This window comes from Cervus canadensis, chromosome X, assembly GCF_019320065.1.
Source record: "Cervus canadensis isolate Bull #8, Minnesota chromosome X, ASM1932006v1, whole genome shotgun sequence".
In the NCBI taxonomy this organism is placed as follows: domain Eukaryota; kingdom Metazoa; phylum Chordata; class Mammalia; order Artiodactyla; family Cervidae; genus Cervus; species Cervus canadensis.
Genome location: NC_057419.1, coordinates 11,103,294 through 11,124,827, shown reverse-complemented (window position 1 = coordinate 11,124,827; position 21,534 = coordinate 11,103,294). Strand labels below are relative to the sequence as shown.

The 21,534-nt window shown below is 49.9% G+C and overlaps 2 protein-coding genes across 3 annotated transcripts in view; one reads left to right on the top strand and one right to left on the bottom strand.

Moving 5' to 3' along the window:
* The window catches only part of ANOS1 (anosmin 1), a 198,245-nt gene extending 181,928 nt beyond the window's left edge, over positions 1-16,317 (top strand). Inside the window, exons 10-14 of the mRNA XM_043458045.1 lie at positions 3,815-3,909; positions 5,614-5,788; positions 6,918-7,144; positions 8,359-8,485; positions 11,784-16,317. Of these exons, the coding sequence (XP_043313980.1) occupies positions 3,815-3,909; positions 5,614-5,788; positions 6,918-7,144; positions 8,359-8,485; positions 11,784-11,842 (683 nt within the window). The 3' untranslated portion in view covers positions 11,843-16,317. The remainder of the gene's footprint in view (positions 1-3,814; positions 3,910-5,613; positions 5,789-6,917; positions 7,145-8,358; positions 8,486-11,783) is intronic.
* The window catches only part of LOC122434556, a 456,430-nt gene that overhangs the window by 5,262 nt on the left and 429,634 nt on the right, over positions 1-21,534 (bottom strand). The window contains exon 8 of one of the 2 annotated variants that reach the window (XR_006267400.1): positions 551-614. Coding sequence is in view for 1 of the 2 variants with exons in the window: in XM_043458055.1 (XP_043313990.1) it covers positions 3,129-3,176 (48 nt within the window). In the remaining variant the exon portion in view is untranslated. Of the gene's footprint in view, positions 1-550; positions 615-2,743; positions 3,177-21,534 lie in introns of those variants that run through there. The other variant, XM_043458055.1, reaches the window with a different exon arrangement.

Here is a 21,534-nt window from a genome sequence, read left to right as displayed (position 1 = left end):
CATCGTTAGATAAAGGCAGAGGTAACGCAGAAGAGCAGGAATCTAGAGTGTGGAGTCCACTGAGCCAGCCACAGAAAGTGATTGGAAAGCCTTCGGTTTGCACAGAGATCCTCACCAAGGTGGGGATCTGTGTCCAGAGACCCAGGGCGTGCGCGCAGGCCAGAGGCTTGCAGAGCTAAGGGGCGGGAATGGCCATCAGATGTGTGGCTCGGTACCTGCTCCTGTGAACCGAAAGGAAGAGTCTGATCCCTTCAGCGGCAGCAGCAAATGCTTCGATTTGCTTTCTGGGCTCGAGGGATGCGGGGGTTCACCACGTACAGAAGTGAGTTTGCCATCGGGGCACACAGGGGCATCGGGTGGCGCCCTGCCCACCGTCACCTGCCCTGCCCAAACCGCTGCCCACCTCTTCCGTGAGCCGTGCCCACGCCGTATTCATCACCATAACCAACTTGTCAGTACACCGTGCTTCTGTCGGGATCGTTCTGTATTCACCTGTATCCCACCTCCATCCAACCTCACTTGGATGTCACCCAGGCACTCTGTTACCTACCCAGACACCTCCGTATTTCGGGTCCACGGAGGTCATTTCAGCACGATGGGTCGAGCACCACCACCTGTTGAAAGAAAGAGTATGAATTCACTCATTGGTTGATTTCATACTTTGCGTATAATGTACAGTTCTTCTCCAGTGAGCCCACAGCTCTTGATGTCTGCTGTGTAAGAACTTACAACCTCCATCCAGGGCTTGCCGTTTTTAGCTAAACGGCATTGATGCCTGCTTGGTATTGGTTTACTTTCTGGTGGAAAAGTCCTCCTTTTCTCGTTTCCCAAAGTGCCCTAGAGCAAGTTCCCAGCAGACCGAGCACTCCGTCAAACAGGTCTGCGCTCTGAAAACCTCCCATCAAACGCTTGGTTTGAGTGCGGCCGGGATGCGAGGCTGATCACCCCAGGGGTGGGAGTGTGGGTTGGGGGGCGATGCCTTTCACGGCCGCCCGGGGACTCACTGGGTGATTGATAAGCCCGGCCCAGCCCCTGTTCCCACACTCAGGCCTGGCTCCGCAGCACTTTTGTCATTTTTTTCCACTTGGTCGATCGCCCAAAGAAAAGACGCAGACAGAAAACGCGCCGCTTGGGCTGGAGGTGGAGATTTTACATAAGGGGCCCTGTTCTCTGGGTGCTGGGGGAGCAGGTCTGATTTCTGCAGGAGTCACACAGCCGGCGAGGCCGGCACGCACTCACTGCAGACTGTTCTCACCCTCGTCTCCCAAGGAGGAGACCCTGTCCACACGGAGCACATGTGGAGCACACACAGCACACACGGAGTCCATACGGAGCACACATGGAGCACACATGGAGTCCACATGGAGCATACACGGAGTCACTCAGAGCACACATGGAGTCCATACGGAGCACACATGGAGCACACACAGAGTCCACACAGAGCACACACGGAGTCCACACAGCACACACGGAGTTCACACAGAGCACACATGGAATCCACACGGAGCACACACGGAGTCCACACAGAGCACACACGGAGTCCATATGAGCACACAAGGAGCACACACGGAGTCCACATGGAATCCACACGGAGCACACACGGAGTCCATATGGAGCACACACGGAGTCCACACAGAGCACACACGGAGTCCACACAGCACACACGGAGTTCACACAGAGCACACATGGAATCCACACGGAGCACACACGGAGTCCACATGGAGCACACACGGAGTCCACACGGAGCACACACGGAGTCCACACGGAGCACACACGGAGTCCACACGGAGCACACACGGAATCCACACAGAGCACACATGGAGTCCACATGGAGCACAGACGGAGTTCACACAGAGTCCACATGGAGCACACACGGAGTCCACACAGAGCACACACGGAGTCCATATGGAGCACACATGGAGTCCACACAGAGCACACACGGAATCCACACAGAGCACACATGGAGTCCACACGGAGCACAGACGGAGTTCACACAATCCACACAGAGCACACATGGAGTCCACATGGAGCAGAGACGGAGTTCACACAGAGTCCACATGGAGCACACACGGAGTCCACATGGAGCACACATGGAGTTCACACAGAGTCCACACGGAGTTCACATGGAGTCCACACATGGAGCACACGGAATCCACACAGAGCACACACGGAGTCCACACGGAGCACACACGGAGTTCACACGCAGTCCACACGGAGCACACACGGAATCCACACAGAGCACACATGGAGTCCACATGGAGCACAGACGGAGTTCACACAGAGTCCACATGGAGCACACACGGAGTCCACACAGAGCACACACGGAGTCCATATGGAGCACACATGGAGTCCACACAGAGCACACACGGAATCCACACAGAGCACACATGGAGTCCACATGGAGCACAGACGGAGTTCACACAGAGTCCACATGGAGCACACACGGAGTCCACACAGAGCACACACGGAGTTCACACGCAGTCCACACGGAGCACACACGGAGTCCACACAGAGCACACACGGAGTTCACACGCAGTCCACACGGAGCACACACGGAATCCACACAGAGCACACATGGAGTCCACATGGAGCAGAGACGGAGTTCACACAGAGTCCACATGGAGCACACACGGAGTCCACATGGAGCACACATGGAGTTCACACAGAGTCCACACGGAGTTCACATGGAGTCCACACAGAGCACACACGGAGTCCACATGGAGCACACACGGAGTTCACACAGAGTCCACACGGAGTCCACATGGAGCACACATGGAGTTCACACAGAGTCCACACGGAGCACACACGGAGTTCACATGGAGTCCATACATGGAGCACACACGGAATCCACATGGAGCACACACGGAGTCCACACAGAGCTCACTCAGAGCACACACGGAGTCCACACAGAGCACAAACGGAGTCCACACGGAGCACACATGGAGTCACTTGGAGCACACACAGAGTCCATATGGAGCACACACGGAGCCCACACAGAGCACACACGGTGCACACAGGGAGCACACACGGAGCACACACTGAGCACACCGGGGCGGCCAGGCCTTCAGGGTGAGGCAGGGCCAGGCATTTATTCCTGCCCGGCTTCAGGATTTCTTCCACCAGCTTCCTCAGAAACATGCAGGATTCAGAGAGTCGTACGGAGTCTCTCTCATCACCTAGGAAACAAGAGGACAGACGCTGAGCGTCCCCCATTCTCATCGGGTTTCCTTACCATGGGCGCCACGGCCCGGTTAGGCTCAAGACCTCTGCGGACGCATCACACTGTCACGTTTCTCATGATTTCTTTTTCTATCTGGTTCTCGTATCTCAATTTCCTTTTATGCTGTTACGTTTCCCCCCCCCACCCCGACTTCATTCTTTCCCCTGACTCCATTCTTGAAGATTTCTTTGATACCGACCGTTTTTAAAGCCTTCATGGAATGTGTGAAGCGGTATCGCTTCCGTTTTATGTTTTGGTTCTTTGGCCACCAGGCGTGTGGGATCTTAGCTCTCCAAACAGAGCTGGAACCGACACCCCCAGCATTGGAAGGTAGAGTCCCAACCACTGGACCGTCGGGGAAGTCCTGAGCTGATTTTTTACTAAGGAAACAGTGTAGGCAGAATCTGGGGAGCCCTCCCTCCTCGGCCTGGCGGGTACCTGTCTGCATTGCCTGCAGGTTCCTATGCCTCCTGCCTTTGTCTCCGGCTTTGGGAACATCTGACCACGAGCCCTCTGCTTCGGGAACATCTGACCACGAGCCCTCTTGCTTGCGGACTGTTTTTTTTTTTTGGCTTAACTGCGTTCACCTTACAGATTCCGGTGTCGGACAGTATCACGTGGAGTGGTTTCCGGAAGTGTGCGCCCACAACGAATCCGCCAGGCTGGAGGCGTACTCGGCCGTGACCCAGGTGAGTAGGAGGAGGCTTGAAACGGCGTGGGCGGGGGTGGGGGGTCGGGGGGGTGCTCGGTGCCTCTTAGACACACCCGGCCTGTGGGTACAGCTGGGTGGGCAGAGGTGCATGCTGAACGTGCCGTGGGGTGACTCGTTCACCGACCCGTTACCTTCGGGACAGGTGGGGAGGAGACACAGGGTCACGGGTTCACTCTCCCCTCATCCCTGCATGTTGTCAGCATGGGTGGGGGGAGACCCTGAGACGCGGAATTTCCAGACACAGCTCACAAGGCACTCCTAGGGCAAACACGGAGAGCCTGGGAGTGCTTCATCTTAATCACACAGAAGCCCTGAATTCTCTTCTCCATTCTGAGTCGGATACACCCGTGACCTGAAGGCCTCCTTTTCCCAGGACGTTTCTCTGCCACCCTATCCCTCAGCATTGCCTTTAGCCACGTCCCTATCTCGCGCCAGCTCCTGCAGGGGGTGGACGACCCGCCCGCCCTGGGCCCCAGCACGTGCCATTCTGACCTTAAGGGTCCCAGACACCATCCCCGTGGCAGCTCTTGAACGGGGGCAGGAGGCCGTGACCGCTGCTTGCCTAGAATTGACCCACACACACCCTAACACAACTCACCTAGAATGGACACACACACACCCTAACACAGCTGCTGGCCTAGAATGGACACACACACTCTAACACACCAAGGGTAAGAAACCTCACACTAGCTTGTTACAACCATCGCCATCAGCTTTCCTGTTCCTGTAAGGTTACATATGTAGTATACACGAGGTCCTGACAACGACACCCTAGAAGGAACACACACACACCCTCACACACCAAGGGAAGGAGACATCACACTAACTTGTTACAACCATCACCGTCAGCTTTCCTGTTCCTATAAGGTTATATATGTAGCATACATGAGGTCCTGACAGCGACACCCCAGAATGGACACACACACACACGCTCACACACAAGGGAGGCAAAGCTCGCCTTAGCTTGTTACAACCGTCACGGTCAGCTTTCCTGTTCCGGTAAGGTTCTATATGTGTGCAGGAGGCCACAACAACGACATCCTACAGTGGGCACGCACACGCTCACACACAGAGAGAAACAGCACAGTAGCTTGTTATCACCATCACCGTCAGCTTCCTCTTCCTGCAAGGCCACACTCCCAGCCCCTCAGCCCTCCACTGTTGAGCCTGGCCTCGTGACCCTGTTTAATCATCGCATTCTGGCCGGAACCAACCAGAGAGAGCCGTCCAGAAAGGGGAGGAGAGATGTGGCTCCACAATGTCTTCTCTGCCTTCAGGAAAGACTCAGGTCTAAACTGAGCCTGCGTCTGGGAGGAAACCCGAGCTAGCTTTTTTTTTTTAATAACAAATCAGCTTGATAGTCACAGCTTTTCACCCTCTCTGTCCAGCCAGCTCCCCATGGCGGGTCGTGATGGTCAGAAGGGGGCTGCCGTGGACCAAATGCTTCTCCCCGGTTATTCTAGAGCCTGGGTGACCCCCCTCGCCCAGGGAGTGGGTCATGGTTGTGATTCATCTCGGCGGGGACCCTATGTGTTTTGTGTAAAGGCCGTATCACATACACACACACCGCCCTGCCACATTACAAGCAGACAACCGCCTGGGATATCACTGCATCTCCTGCCAAGTCCGTTCCCTTGTGAGATTTTTATAGCTGGCCTGTTCTGTCTCCATCTCGCTCTAGGAAAACTACATGATTCTTCCAGACCTGTCGTTCTCCTGCAAATACAAGGTGATCGTGCAAGCCGCACGGCCCCTGGGCCGCTGGAAGGCGGAGAGCGCGTCCTTCACGACCCCGCCATGCTCCGCGCTCAAGGGGAAGACCCACAAGCACTTCAGCTGCCCCGGCGTGGAGGAGGGTACGTGTCACCTGGAATCCCTGGGGGCGTGGCGGTGGGCACAGCTCCAAAGCGCGATTCACAAGGCCCTGAGACCCACAAGGATCACCCCTTTCTAGACGGCCCTAGGACAGCCCTGTCTGAAGGTAACCTGTGTATGAATGTTCACATCAGTTCAGAAGTCCAGCTGCACTTAGCGACACAGGCTTTGCTGAAGGATCAGCCCTTAGAACTTGAAAATGAAAGTTGCTCAGTTGTGTCTGACTCTTTGCGGCCCCATGGACAGTCCATGGAATTCTCCAGGCCAGAATACCGGAGTGGGTAGCCTTTCCCTTCTCCAGGGGATCTTCCCAACCCAGGAACTGAGTCAGGGTCTCCTGCATTGCAGGCAGATTCTTTACCAGCTGAGCCACCAGGAAAGTCCAAGAATATTGGAGTGGCTACCTTTCCCTTCTCCAGGGGGTCTTCCCAACCCAGGAACTGAATCAGGGTCTCCTGCATTGCAGGCAGATTCTTTACCAGCTGAGCCACCAGGGAAGCCCAAGCTTGGAAGCTCAAACCCTGAGAAGAGGGGGCCGGCACCTCTCCGCAGGTGCTGCGGGGCACCTCGTCTAATTCACTTGACTTGTGCTCAGCCCGGCCCCAGGGGCATCACCCTTCACACCCTTTCCATCCCCCGTCTCCACCTTCTGCAGCCCCAGCCCACATCGAGGGTCACTTATCCTCAGAGGCCCCGCCTGGGAGCTAACCCTGGTCACTGCCGACGGCTCTCATGGCGACCCCAGCCTTCCCCACCCGCCCCCTCCCCCAGCACCCACTCCTGCCCTCTCGGTGGCCGGGTCCTCTGAGATCACGGCACTCTTTTCTGCATTGTCCACCCCCATGTGCAAGCTGGACTCAAAAATGACCCTGAGCCATGAGCAGCCACTGGGCTCAGAGCTGCAGAGATGAGGGTCTAACTCAGATGCCATCTGCCCAGGTGGCCGTGGGACACCCCCCCCCCACCCCACCCAGCCAAGGGAGGCTGCGTCGCTGACCCTGGGGCCCAGAGAACCGCAGTCTGAACACTGCCTCCTCCCCAGGGTGCACAACTGTTCTCTCTCCACCCCCCTAACCCCCCACCCCGCGGTTCCCCTTCCTGCACCCACAGGTCGCAGTCACGTGCGCCCCAAAGTGCAGGCCAAGCCCGAGAACCTGTCCGCCTCCTTCGCGGTGCACGACGCCAACATCACGGGGCACTTCTCCTGGACGGTCAGCAAGGCGGGCCTGCCGCGGCCGGCCACCGGCTTCCAGGTGACCTGGGCCGAGGTCACCACCGAGAGCCGGCCCAACAGCCTCCCGAACAGCATCATCTCACAGTCCCAGATCCTGCCCGCGGTGAGCACCCGTCCGCCCACCCCATCTCGGGGTGGGTCCCCCCACCACGCGGCCGGAGCATCCCTGGGGGAGGCACTCGGGCACCGCAAACCCCCACTGCAGGGCCGGCTTGCTGAGACTCACATGTAGGCTTTCTTCTCCTGCATGAATTCTTTTGCAACAGTCAAAACACACTGCCAGGGTTCCTGTGGGACCCCAGTGAATTCTTTTGTAAGAATCGGAACACAACACCAGGGTTCCTGTAGATCAATTATCATCACCATAAACTTAGGAGAAACTGTCATCTAGCTAAACGTGATGACCAGGGCCAGCTCTTCAGGAGACCTCTCCTGTCCACACAGAACGCAAAGGTTTCACCATTTTATGTTCTTTTGAATCCCTGTCCTTTTGGGCCAAGCAGACGTGCCCCATTTGAAGTGTTAAATTTGGGGGGGAAAGAGCTAAAAGAACCTTGTTCTTTCTCTTCATTTTCCCCTTCAAATCTGGCCAGAGCACATAATGAGCTGGAGTGCCTTCCAGGCCAACTTAATTCCTTGGCTTGGGGGGAGAAAAAAAAGCATGTGTGGGCTTTTACCAACTCTCAAAACACCCTTAGAATATGCAACTCTTGCTCCAAGAAGAGAAAAAAATAACTTAAATCCCGGAAGGAAAAAAAAAAATTCCATGGAATTGGACAGTAATTATTCTGTGTATGTGCTTAGGTTCTATTGAGTTCTGAGACACCTCCCCCCCAAAAAAAAGCGTTGGCATAAAAAGAAACATTTTTTTGGCTGCCGGCACTGACAGATACTGTCTTTTAAGGAGTGCAAGTTGGCGCGTTTCCCCGAGATGTGGATTATCAAGAATTCACATCACAAGATGTGCAGATGAAAACTTTTAAAGCCTGGGAAAGTCTTAGGTTCCAGGAATGGAAAATCGTCCCCGGGAGGGGGCGGGGGTGAGCGCCAAGAACTGGCCTGGCTCATCTGAGCTCTTGGCTGCCAAGAGTCGGGGTCTCCTTGCTGCCCAGAACACCCGGGAGGGGGGATGGTCTCCGGCGAACGTGGACAGACCACGGGACCCCCGAACACGGTGGAGTCCAAGCGAGCGAACCGCGTGTAACACGGTGACGTCATGAGGGGCGTGGTCTCTGGAGGAGAGTCCCGACGCGGGTCGTGGTCAGAGGCGGCGCCTGACGGCCCGTGTTCCCCAACCCCTTCCCTCCCCTTCCCCAGGATCACCCCGAGCTCTCGGTCCCGGGTCTGCGGCCCGCCACCCTCTACCGCCTGGAGGTGCAGGTGCTGACCGCGGGCGGGGAGGGGCCCGCCACCATTAGGACCTTCCGGACGCCCGACGTGCACCGTGAGTCCCTGCTGGGGTTGGGGGGTACCGCCCGGCTTGCAGACACACAGAAGTCTTAGTGGAAAAACGAAAATCCATGGATCCAGCATTGCAGGCTCCTACCCAAGGGGAGTTCTCTGAACCTGAAGCCCTCCCTCCCCTTTGTACGTGCTTCCTCCCAGCAGACCTGACTCGCTCCCTTTTTCTCTCCCATGCAGCCTCCTCCTCCCCTTCTGTTACTTTTTTGCCCTACAGAAGGCATGCTTCTTCCTTATCTTCTAACCGTAAATACACAAGAGCTAGGGCTTCCAGTGCAGGCAGATGTTAGAGACATAAGGCTTGATCCCTGGGTTGGGAAGATCCCCTGGAGGAGGGCATGGCAACCCACTCCAGTTTTCTTACCTGGAGAGTCCCATGGACAGAGGAGCCTGGACGGGTTATAGTCCATGGGGTCGCACAGAATCGGACACCACTGAAGTGACTTAGCATGCACCCACACAAGGGGGAAAAAAATCTGTCATCTTGTATCATTCTAAAGATTAAGATGTTCAAATATAACTATATAAGAAATATTACTTTGCTATGGAGCTTATTACATATATTTCTACTATATATAATCTTATCGGCTCCCCTGGTAGCTCAGCTGGTAAAGAATCTGCCTGCAATGCGGGAGACCTGGGTTTGATCTCTGGGTTGGGAAGACCCCCTGGAGAAGGGAAAGGCTACCCACTCCAGTATTCTGGCCTGGAGAATTCCATGGACTGTATAGTCCTTAGGGTCGCAAAGAGCGGGACACCACTGCCCCAACTTTCACTTTCACAATCTATATTACATAAATTTTCTTCCCAATATAACCCAAATCAATCTACTTGACTTCCTGCTAAATCAAGTAGATTAAAAATAATCGTCACCTATTGTTTCAAAACAAACAGCCTCCCGGGCAGCACTAAGGAGACGTGTTGGGGGGTGGTTGCAGTTATTTACCATAAAGGAGTTTTCATCCAAGTGTGTTTACTGATGTTAAAAAAAAAACGGGAAAGAAAATCTAGTGATCTCTTCAGGGGCCGGAACTGTTAGCTTTGGCAGTGATTGAATATGTGCTGGGTCTGTTAACCCTAAAGTCATGGTCCGCCCCCAACCCCACCCTCCCTTCCACCCTCCGCAGCCACAAGTATGTTCTCTATGTCTGTTAGTCTGTTCTTGTTTCATAGATGTCACTCACGTGGAATCTAAAGTACGGCACAAAGGAACTTAACTGTGAATCAGAAACGGACTCACAGATAGACAGAACAGACCTGCGGGAGTTTGGGACTATAGAAACCAGTATACATAGGATGGATAAACACCAAGGTCCTACCGTGGAGCAAGGGAACATTCTGCATCCTATATTCTGTGATAAACCACGATGGAAAAGAATATACATTGTGTGTGAGCAAGGGGACTGTATCCTATATTCTGTGATAAGAAAGAAAGGGAAGTCACTTAGTCGTGTCTGACTCTTTGGGGCCCCATGGACCGTAGCTCACTAGGCTCCTCCATCCATGGAATTTTCTAGGCAAGAGCACCGGAGTGGGGTTGCCATTTCCTTCTCCAGGAGATCTTCCCAACCCAGGGATCAAGCCCAGGTCTCTCGCGTTGCGGGCAGACGCTTTACCATCTGAGCCACCAGGGAACCATGATGGAAAAGAATATATATAGTGTGTGTGTACATATAAAAACAGTATATATAAAACTGTACTATATATATATATACATACTGTATATGTAAAATTGAATCACTTTGGTCTACAGCAGAAATTAAACGCAACATTTGTAAATCAACTATATACTAATAAAACTTAAAAATGTATGTGTTGGGGAACAAAAAGTACACACAGTGGAATAAGTGCAGAAGGAAGCCAAGAGTTATTTAGTGCAAGAGGATGTGGTTTGCTGGAACCATGGTCCAAGGTGCTTGAGGCCTAGGTCGGGGTGTGAGACGGAGGATGGTGAGATTAACAGAGAGAGGACTGCATCTGAGTCACCTGTGGGATAGTGAGACGGAGACTTCCTGAAGGCTTTCGGGACTGCAGGGTCCAGCGCTGAAAGCTTTGAAGGTCATCGGCATGTGGGTAGTAACTCAACGTGGGGGTGTGTACTGGAGGTCAAGAAGGTGAGGAGAGTTAGGCTTGGACAAGACCAGGGGAAGTGCTGTGGAAACTAGGAACACTGCGGCTCACGGTGTTGGGCAAAGAGAAGAATCTACGTGGAGGATAGTCTTCCCAAATTATTGTGGCTAAATACCAATTTTTTTTTTTAACAGTCATTTCAACAGCTGTATCTTAGGAGCGTTGCTTTCATTCTATTCCTGTTTTTAAACAGATCATTTAAAATATCAGATTCTTACTTTTTGCTTCAATTCTTCCGTCACTTTAAGTTAGTCATGTAGATGGTGTGCTAGAAATAGTAGGCATCCACCCCCTCCACTGTTTCACACTTGTCTCTGTTCTATTAGTAAAAACATAGGGAAGCTAATTTTAGTTATTAGCAAAACTAAATGGCAACAATTGTGTATTTATAACAGTTATTAGCAAAACTAAGTGGTAACAATTGTGTATTTACAAAGATTAGTTATTAACAAGACTAAATGGCAGCAATTGTGTATTTACAATATTTAGTAATTAGCAAAATTAAGTGGTAACAATTGTGTATTTACAAAAATTAGTCCTTAGCAAAACTAAATGGTAACAATTGTGTATTTAAAACAAAGAGAGCCTCCTGTTGGGTTTTAGATTATGTACATTGCTTTCTCAGCTTAAACTTTAAAAAGCCACGTCAAAGCTAAGAATTAATGATCCTGGTTTTATTTTTTTAAATGATGGATCAAATTTGCCCCAGTAGCTTTTTGCACTTAGGAGTTTAAAGACAAATAAAAACCACCCCAGTGGGAGCGCCCTGTGTGACGGCCCGTCCCGTTTGGGACCACATCCACCCACCACTTACAGTGTCTCTCCACCGAAAAGTGTGTGTGTCATGAAAGTGTGTGTTAATTTCTAAAGTTTTCCGAGGAAATACAAAGGGTTCTGGCCGGCTCATATAACTATGAAGAAAGAGGCTTGTCTTCTTTCTCTTGTGATCTTACGGTTTTTCCGAGGGAACCAGAGAGCCGGGGAAGGCAGAGAGAAAAGAGAGGCAGGGTAGATGTGTGTCTGCAGGTTCAGAGTCAGGGCCAGGAGGACCTGGGTGGCAGGGACCGCGGGCAGGGTCCAGACAGGCAGCTGTTCCTCCGGTCGGTCCAGCCGGGGACGGCGGCCGGACTGACACGTCGTTCTGTTTCTAGGCCCCCATCTGAAACACCGCCATCCCCACCACTACAAGCCTCCTGAAGAAAGGTACTGAGATGCTCCGAGAGCCCGTCTGAACCCTGAGCGAGTGTGGAAGCTGGCACAACCCCCCAAGGACTGGCCGTGCCCGCTGGGAGGCACCAGGCCCTTCCCGGAGGACCGCCCGCCCCTGCCTAATAACCGCGGGGTGCTCAACGCTCTGTCTGCCCCGGAAAACGCGCCCCAAAAACCAGGGACGTGCAGTGGGCCTTGTGAAGGCGGAGGGACTGGTTCCCGTGAGAACGGACGACACGCAGCCCAGCGCTGTTCCGCTTCTAATTCTTGCCTGCCTGTGTGGTGGAGCTCCTCCCAATGCAGGTCTGACATGTCCCCGAATTTGCATCAACAGATTCTCCAAAGAAGCAATTTACACAGTTTACACACGTAATAGGCCTGCACGTAAGCAGTTACACTTGGAAATTAAATTATTGATTTGATTTGCCAGATCCACAGAGGAGTATCCAGATTTTTACGCCCTAATATTTATTCAAAGATTTCTGAAGATGAATTTTTTGTTTTTAATCACCTGTGGTTTCTTTTTTTTTCAACTGAAAAATCGGTAAACCCGAAATATTGCCAATTAATTTAAACCTAAAATGCTCCAGCTTCAAGCATTTCAGCTCCATTTTATACAAAGACAAAGATTAGTTTGGCCTCTAAATGACAATTTCTGTTAAGACATTCCCAGCCAGGAGGAGTCAACACTGCTACCCAGAGTCTGCCCTGGAGAAATTAAAACTGCTTTCTGGGGCTGCTTTTTAATACTTCATCCTACAAGAAGTTTCCCTGATACTTTTATTTATATTTTCCTTTTTTCCTTAATGGGGAAAACAGTTGCTGGTACATTATGTTTTGACGCTTACATGTGTCTGACACGCTACAAAACCTCTTGCTTGAAATGAAAGAATCCCAACTATTGAATGTTTTCAAATCTTTACTGAGATTTCCCCCCTTTTCTTAATCAAAGCAAGCTCTTTGGTAGAATATTCTCCGTAATGTAGAAAAGGTAGAGGGGGACTTTGCTTTCCATGTGGCTCAGTGGTAAAGAATCTGCCTGCCAATGCAGGAGATTCGGGTTTGATCCCTGGGTTGCAAAGATGCCCCTGGAGGAGGAAATGGCAACCCACTCCAGTATGCTTGCCTGGAGAAAATCCCATGGACAGAGGAACCTGGCGGGCTGCAGTCCGTGGGGTCGCAAAGAGTCAGACACAACTTAACAACTAAACAGGAAACCTTTCTTAACTCCTTCAAATCTATTACATCTTATTTGAAAACTTTATGAAAAATTATGAAAAATTTAATTGAAGAATTATGAGGCTCCATACTAATGCCTCATAGCAGGAACTCAAGTTAAGACACGGTGTTAGTATATAGTGTTGAGGGGGATACTGGGGCACCCTTAAACCAGAGATGTTTTAATATATTTTTTGCTTGAGGAAACACCCATGTGTATACACATGTATGTATGTGTCTGTATACTTCCGGGTAGGTATACAATATATATGGAGAAGGAGATGGCAATCCACTCCAGTATTGCCTGGAGAATCCCAAGGACAGAGGAGCCTGGTGAGCTGCCCTCTGTGGGGTTGCACAGAGTCGGACACGACTGAAGTGACTTAGCAGCAGCAGCAGCATACAATATATACATACATGTAAATACACACACACATACACAGACGCACACATATACACGTGGATAGCTTGAGTACCAGTCGCTGCAGAAATTGCTTTCCCAAGTCACCAGTGGCAGGTGCAACTCTAAAGATCATTGGAATAATCTGTTTTCCCCATCGGTATCGATTCTATGAGAAAACAGCGATTTCTCCAAATTAAACATTTTCACGGAAGGGCGTCCTTATCTCATTATCTACACAGGGAAAACGAGGATGTTTTCACTCAATGCTCTTGTGGGCCTGGAAGCCTGCCGTTGTCTTCCTTCCCAAAAGCCTGCGGTGAGCGCCCTGGTTGCCGGGGGTTGAGTTAGCAATGAGGGGCGTGAACGTGAGGGTCTCCACTCGCCCCGGGAGGTCCAGGCTCTTCAGTGCGGACACCAGGCAGAGAGACGACCCCTGTTATCACATGCACGCCTCTCTCCCCAGAGAACCCCAGGGCCGGTAGGCATGGATCTCCGACGGAACAGATCGAAAAAACTTCTTCAACCGAGCTTGGAAGCTTGATCAGGCGGGCGGTGCTTTGCAGCCCTGCGCGAGGGGCTACGTAGGGATCTCAAGGGTGCAGCCGGCTGGTGGTGCTTCGGGCTGTTTCTCTGCAGCTCCTAAAGTGGTCTGGGGTGGACTCTGCAACAGAGTGTCCTGCAGAGCCAGCGGGTTCCCCTTCTGCACGGAGACGGGAGGGCCCGCCTTCACGGAGGACGCATGCGCAAACCCAGAGATGGTCGCTGAAACCACGAGTTTTCCCAAGACGCCGTGCCCAGCATCTGAATTTTCAAACCTTCAGAATCTCAGAAGGGAAGGCTTCAAATTATTATTGGCTGTGTGTTTATCGTCTGCCTTCATTTGTCCTAAATATATCCATAAGTATTTGTGCCAGCCCATCTTTGTACTGTTGTACAGTTTAAAACGCGGGAGTGTATACATAGATGCAAATATTATTAAATTATTAAACACACTTAATTTTGTAAAATTTAATGACATTTCTTTTACCTGGGTCATAGACGTTGAGCAGATACATTTTTAGTTAGGATCAAGGTTCTGAAGCTTCTGTCTTCCTTAAAATACCTGAAGCAGGTCTTATGAGCATTTCATTCTGCTATAATATTTGATAAATTTTATTAGTATTATTGGAAGAGAAAACTGTTAATTAGACAATAAAAGAAAGCTGAGTTTCCTTTATAAATTTCAATAATATTTAAAAGAGCAAAAATATAATTACAGTTTTTTGAATTTTTAAACATTTGCCGTAATAAAAGTCTAAAAGTTGTTTAATTTTAAAACCAATTTAGTAGCTGATCCTCTGTTTTATTGAAATTAGATGCATTTCTCTCATATGAGACAAAGTATATTCAGTGACAGTATTTACTCTTTAAAAGTCAAGCTCATCAACCACATAAAGTCATCAAATACAGGTGTCTAACCCAATATACATCACGGCTAAGTGCATCTTTTTACTGAGAATATTCACTCCTCAGCGATGGGTTTATTTATCTGGGCTATCCTCTTGTTCTAAGTGGGCTCTGGGAGCAATCTTTATAAATGAATGTGTGCCCTTCACATCAGCCAGTGTTTTTTAAATATACATAAATGGGAAGGAAATCAAGAAACAAGGGGATAAATGTACACTTAGAGCTGAGCAGAAACTAACACAACATTATAAAGCAATTACACTCCAATAAAATTTTCTTCAAGAGACAGTAACGTTTATGATGCTACATTTTCCGAAATCCAAAGTTTCCAAACAGATCTCTGTCCTAGGAAGACCTGGAAGAACCCAGAACCCATCTAGAGAGCAGAAGAACCCCTCCTTCAGCTCAGCACTGCTGAGATGTGGGTCTGCAGGGTTCTCTGTTGGCGGGCAGGATCTGCCCTCGGCCCTGTGGGGCGTGGAGAGGCACCCCTGGTCTCCACCCACCAGAGGCGAGGAGCACCCCACCCTGGGTGTAATGACCACACGCTCTGTGGTCACGGCCCACACCCTCTTGGGGTACAGAGTCACCCCCGACGAGAATCACTGCATCATAACAATGTTCACTGAATAACTGCCCTCTGCAAGGGGGAACTGGGTCAATTGGAGTAGACACACCTGGGAAGTGGTTACACTGGACCAAAAAAGCCCTTTAGCGGTTATCTTTTATCTCCACTGAAGAATCTGATTAAAAGGCTGAATTTGGGTATCATGTGAGTACAAATGTTCATTTTGTCCTACAGACCGGACAGCATCATTCACGATGATGGGAGTCTTACTTAACGCCCTTTCTTACACCACGTATCGTGGGGTTTGTCAGCTTCAGTCCTGTGACTGCAAATATCTCAATCTAAACTTATGCACACTTGCATATGGTCACCAGAACACAGAGGCTAAATACCCGATGCATGTACGTTCACTTACGATACAAATGCACAAAGCCGGCAACTCGTGTCTGTGGTTTTGCATGGCCAAACTCAGCTTCTCACCTCTCCTGGTCAGCTGGCAAGTTCCACCACTCACAGAGTGACTCATACAGGTCTCTCTGCAGAGCTATTGGGGCTTTTCCTTGACATAACCATAGTGCGCAGATAACAGAATGGCTACTCTCTCATCCAAACAGCCTGTAGAAACCATGTCCCTTAGACAGGTCATTTAAAAGTCAATATTTATTTATGTATGTAATAAATGATTTTGTTTGTGTGTCATGTTAGAGAGAAATAATCTTGTAAAGAAATGTTGTAAAAAAAAAAAAAGCATTGTAAATAGTCTGATCTCTGTCACTCATTATTTTCATGTTAGAGTTTGTACATACTGACTGATTCCGTAATAAAGGATCTTTAAACCTGCCTGGTGGACTAGACTCTTTACTTTCCTGAAAACACCCACACACACGTTTTCTTTTCATTTAGAAAGAAAAATGAGCAGTTTCCTATGAAGCTGGGGAGATTGAAAAAGCCTCATTCTCCTATCAGTATGAATGGAACTCAAGGTCTGGTGAAAGATTGAAGTCGGGAGGAGAAGGGGGCAACAGAAGATGGGATGGTTGGATGGCATCACCAACTCAATGGACATGAGTTTGGGTAAACTCCGGGAGCTGGTGATGGACAGGGAGGCCTGACGTGCTGAAGTCCATGGGGTCACAAAGAGTTGGACACAACTGATCAACTGAACAAAACAAACAAAAATGCAACAAGGCAGCTCATCCTGAACAGAGCGTTCTGGACTATTGACAGAGATCACAGCATCACGGTTTTCATTCTATTTCCAAGCATGACTCTCAATGGTTTGGGTGGCATTTTCCATCCATTGGTCCACAGGCTTAAACAACTGTCCCCCACCACCACCCCCGAGCCCAGGAGCTGTCCATAAAATGCTACCAGATACACGTTGTGCTCATAAGCTTTCAGCCATGCCCCTGGGTTCTCAATAGCACAGTCACTGCAGGCGGGGCTGGGGGGGGGTTCCCTCCCCAGCAGAGGGTCTTGCAGACCCCCACACTGGGTGGGTGCTACGCCCATGGGCATCTCCACCCGTGATGTAAGAGGATGCTACTCCATCGGAAAGCCGAGATGAGTTCTATCTCCATCAAATGACCTCCTTTATAATCTCTATGTGTCCAACCGGCAGGAACGTCCTTAAGTTTCTGCCGCTGCCTGATGGGCGGGATATTGACTATGATGGCAGGTCCCAGGTCTTCAAGGGCTGTTCCTTCTAGGAGAAGGTGACTAGCGATGAATAAGAAAGAACTGAAGAGTGTGAGGAACCCGAGGAGGAAGAGAAAGCAGAGCGCTGGGTGAGGGAGGGGCCGTGGGGTCCTGACTTTCGTGTTCTTAGGCAGGATCAGCGTGGACTGAGACCCCCAAGGTAAAGAAGCTGGCGGCTACCCAAGGGATGGATGTGGGGCACCCACAGGGAGACACGGGACCTCTGACGTGTGAGCCCGGGCTTCCTGAGTGACCTCCAGAGCCACTTAACTTTCCTTCTGTTGTTTTCTAATCTCTCCTTGAAAAAAAATGATGGGGTTTTCCTGACAAAAGTCAAACGTTTGTGTTGTGTTTCTTTATAATCAGAAGCGGCTGCATCTAGAGACACTGTGCTGGTCAGTGGCCCAGTAAATTCTCAAACAATGGTGATGGACTCTTTTTTTAAAAATTTGTATGAGCCACACCTAGGAATCTGAACACACAAGGTCTGCTGTTGCCTGACTGCGCTTTTGTGAGCTTTCTAGAAAAGCAAAGTGCATGGAAGCAGAAAACACCTGGGTTAGGTGTCAGGGACTGGAGAGGGACCAGGTGGGAACTGCTTCATGGGGACAGTGTTCACGTCTGGAGGTGATGACAAGCTTTTGCAACTTTATAGAGGGGATGGTTGTGCGTTTTGAAGAGGAACTAAATGCCACTGAATTACACTCTTTAAAACGGTCCAGATTATGCAATGCAAGCCTAGAAAAAAAAAATAAGCAACACCACGTGGTTTCCAAATACAAACACAGGTTACATAAACGAATTATCTGAGTTTCAAAGGAAAAGCAAGCAGAAATGCCACTGAAGAAATAATGCCCCTGGCCATGATCTTAACCAGGAGGGTGTGCTGGGTCTCAGTCCCACTCCTGGCGCCCCGAATCCAGTCCCGGGCGGTGTCCCTCCTGACGGCGGCCCTGCCGAGGAGCCCCCACACCAGCTGCCTGATTCACCCTCAACATTGAGGCTTCACCCCCAAGGAAACCACTTCAACCCCATCGGGTCCTCGGGTCCATGACGCCACCATTCCCCGGATCCGTCATCCACGCTGGGCCTGAGCTCCACCTGCCAGCAGCGGAAGGCCCACTGCCCCTCTGTCTGGTCTCCACCCTCCATTTTTCCAGCCACTCCCGCCAAGATCAGAGGGACTGTGCACTCAGCCCAGAGGTGACTGTGGGCTCAGAGCTCAGGCCCAAGACATTCAGCGGATGTCTCTCAGAAACTCCACAGGCCACAAGGTGGGCGTAGGGGTGGGCGGCAAGATCTATTCACAGTCCTGAGAAAGGGAAAACGTCTGCAATCGAGGGTGCTTTACCCAGCAAGATTATCATTCAGTATAGGAGAAAGAGAAAAGAATTTCTCAGTGGAGCAAAAAAAAACACAAACAAACCTCAAAGAAGACAGCAACACTCAACCTATCCTAAAATTAAAAAAAAAAAATTGAAAGTTCTTCTCTACATAGAAATATATATGTGTTCAGTTCAGTTCAGTCACTCAGTTGTGTCTGACTCTTGGCGACCCCATGAACCGCAGCACGCCAGGCCTCCCTGTCCATCACCAACTCCCAGAGCTTACTCTAACTCATGTCCATTGAGTCGGTGATGCCATCCAACCATCTCGTCCTCTGTTGCCCCCTTCTCCTCCTGCCTTCAATCTTTCCCAGCATCAGGGTCTTTTCTAATGAGTCAGTTCTGCATACACATGTGTACACACACAGATACTGTGGAATATTACTCAGCCATAAAAAAGAATCAAATATTGCCATCTACATCAGCGTGGATGATGCCAGAGATGATCATGGTAAGTGAAGTAAGTCAAAGACAAATATTATACGGTATTGTTTCTGTGTGAAATCTAAACGGTGATACAAAGGAACCTACATACAACAGCCCGACAGACATAGAAAACAAACTCATGATTCCCAAAGGGGAACGTGAATGGGACAGATTAGGAGTATGGGGTTAACAGATACCTTTTCCCTTTGGTGAGTACAGTATATAAAATAGATAAGTGGCAAGGAATTACTGTATAGCACACTTGGGTAAACTCCAGGAGACAGTGAAGGACAGGGAGGCCTGACATGCTGCGGTCCGTGAGGTCACAAAGAGTCAGACACGACTGACCGAACAGCAACAACAGGGAATGATAGTTTCTTGGAATCACCTGTAATGCTAATTAATCAGAATATATGTATTCTGAAATTACTTTGAAGTCCACGTGAAACTAACACAATATTGCACATCAACTCCAGTTCAATAGTAAGAACAAAGAGTCAAGGCAGGTCACTGCCCGAGCACCTCATCCAGGTCTTCCCCCAGCGGTAACGTCATTCAAACTACAGGACGAAACTTGCCATCGACACCACCCAGAGAACTTAGTCAGATGATTCAGGTGTCCCTGGATTCACATGCACATAACGTGTGACTGTATTTAGTTCTACGTGATTTTACTATATGTATATACATGCCATTGTTTTGTTTTGGTTTGGTTTGGTTTTTTGCCTTTTCATACTGTGCATGGGGTTGCTCCTTGGAGGAAAAACTATGACCGACCTAGACAGCATCATTAAAAAGCAGAGATATCACTTTGCCGACAAAGGTCTGTATAGTTAAAACTATGGATTGTTTCCGGTAGCCGGGTACGGGTGTGAGAGTTGGACCATAAAGAAGGCTGAGTGCTGAAGAATTGATGCTTTTGAACTGTGGTGTTGGAGAAGACTCTTGAGAGTCCCTTGGACTGCAAGGAGATCCAACAAGTCCATCCTAGAGGAAATCGACCCTGAATATTCACTGGAAGGACTGAGGCTGAAGCTTTGATACTTTGGCCACCTGATGCGAAGGACTGAGTCATTGCAAAAGACCCTGATGCTGGGAAAGACTGAAGGCAGGAGGAGAAGGGGTCGACAGAGGATGAGATGGTTGGGTGGCATCACCGACTCGATGGACATGGGTTTAAGCAAGCTCTGGGAAATGGTGATGGACAGGGAGGCCTGGCGTCCTACATGTCATGGGGTCTTAAAAGAGTTGGACATGACTTAGCAACTGAACAGGACTATTTTCTAAGCAAAAGAACATCTAAACCACAATCAGTTAAACTCACTTTAAGGAAGTGTTGTGTGTTTTTGCAATTTCCCTCAAGCTGGATGCCATTTGTCTCAGGGTGATGTTAACTTCAACGCTATCGAAACAATCAGTCCATTATGCATTTGACAGTGTCTTGAATTTCAGGCTATGACTTGTTTTCCTAAAGCTGCATGCCCACCACCAGTTCTGCCTATAAAGCTCTGTCTTGTCCAATGAAACTAAACCTATGTGTCAATAAAATCCACAGATCTGAAAACTCATTTCATGGATTGAGGGGAATGTAGGTGCATATTTATGGTCGAGATGTGGGTTTTAGGGAGGGTTTTTTTTTTAAAAAAAAAAGGAAAACAGTGAGATTCGTTCCTGTTTAGAAAGTCAGACCTTGCCCAAAGTAGTAAACACACTGTTGTTTCAGGTTAACATAACTCTGAGAGATGAGTTTTGAACAACTGCCTCCAGTTGATATCAACCTCAGTTCAGCCCAGATGCTTTCAAAACTCACTGCCGGTTAGATCCTGGGGGAGACCTCGTTAGGGTCCTATGACACCTTCAGGTCTAGAGTGAAGCGTGGACATCAGAGCCATGTTCAAGGGTCCCCGGGGGCCTTGCCTGGGGGTCCAGTGGTTAAGACTCCAGGCTTCCACTGCGGGGCACACGGGTTTGATCCGTGGTCAGGGAGTAAGATCCCCAAGTTCCACACAGCAAGGCCAAATGTAAATAAATGAATAAGTAAATTAAGGGTCCCCGGATAACTCTAAGATGAACCCACGGTGAGAACCAGTCCTGCAGATGCTGTTACCTGTTAACAAGCATCCTGCTCGTGGAGCTGAAGAAGTTAAAAGGCTCAGGAAAACAGAGTTGCTTTCTTGCCCCACTCTTATGCCAGAGTAAATTATGCACAAAGACAGAGGTGCCTACCTCTGGGTGGGCGCAGTGGTATAGCTGCGTAGATGGATGTGGGCGTTGCTACACGTAGATGTCTCCTGTTCTGTGTTTGGGGCATCATTGCGAATTTACTGTGGGAAACAGTGATAAAAACACAGGGAAGTCAGATACAGTTTGGGATGTTCTTAGGGGGTCCTGGGCTTCCCAAGTGGCTCAGTGGTAAAGAACCCACCTGCAATGAGACCTGGGTTCCATCCCTGGGTGGGGAAGATTCCCTGGAGGGAGGGCATGCCAACCCACTCCAGTATTCTGGCCTGGAGAATCCCCATGGACAGAGGAGCCTGGCTGGCTACATA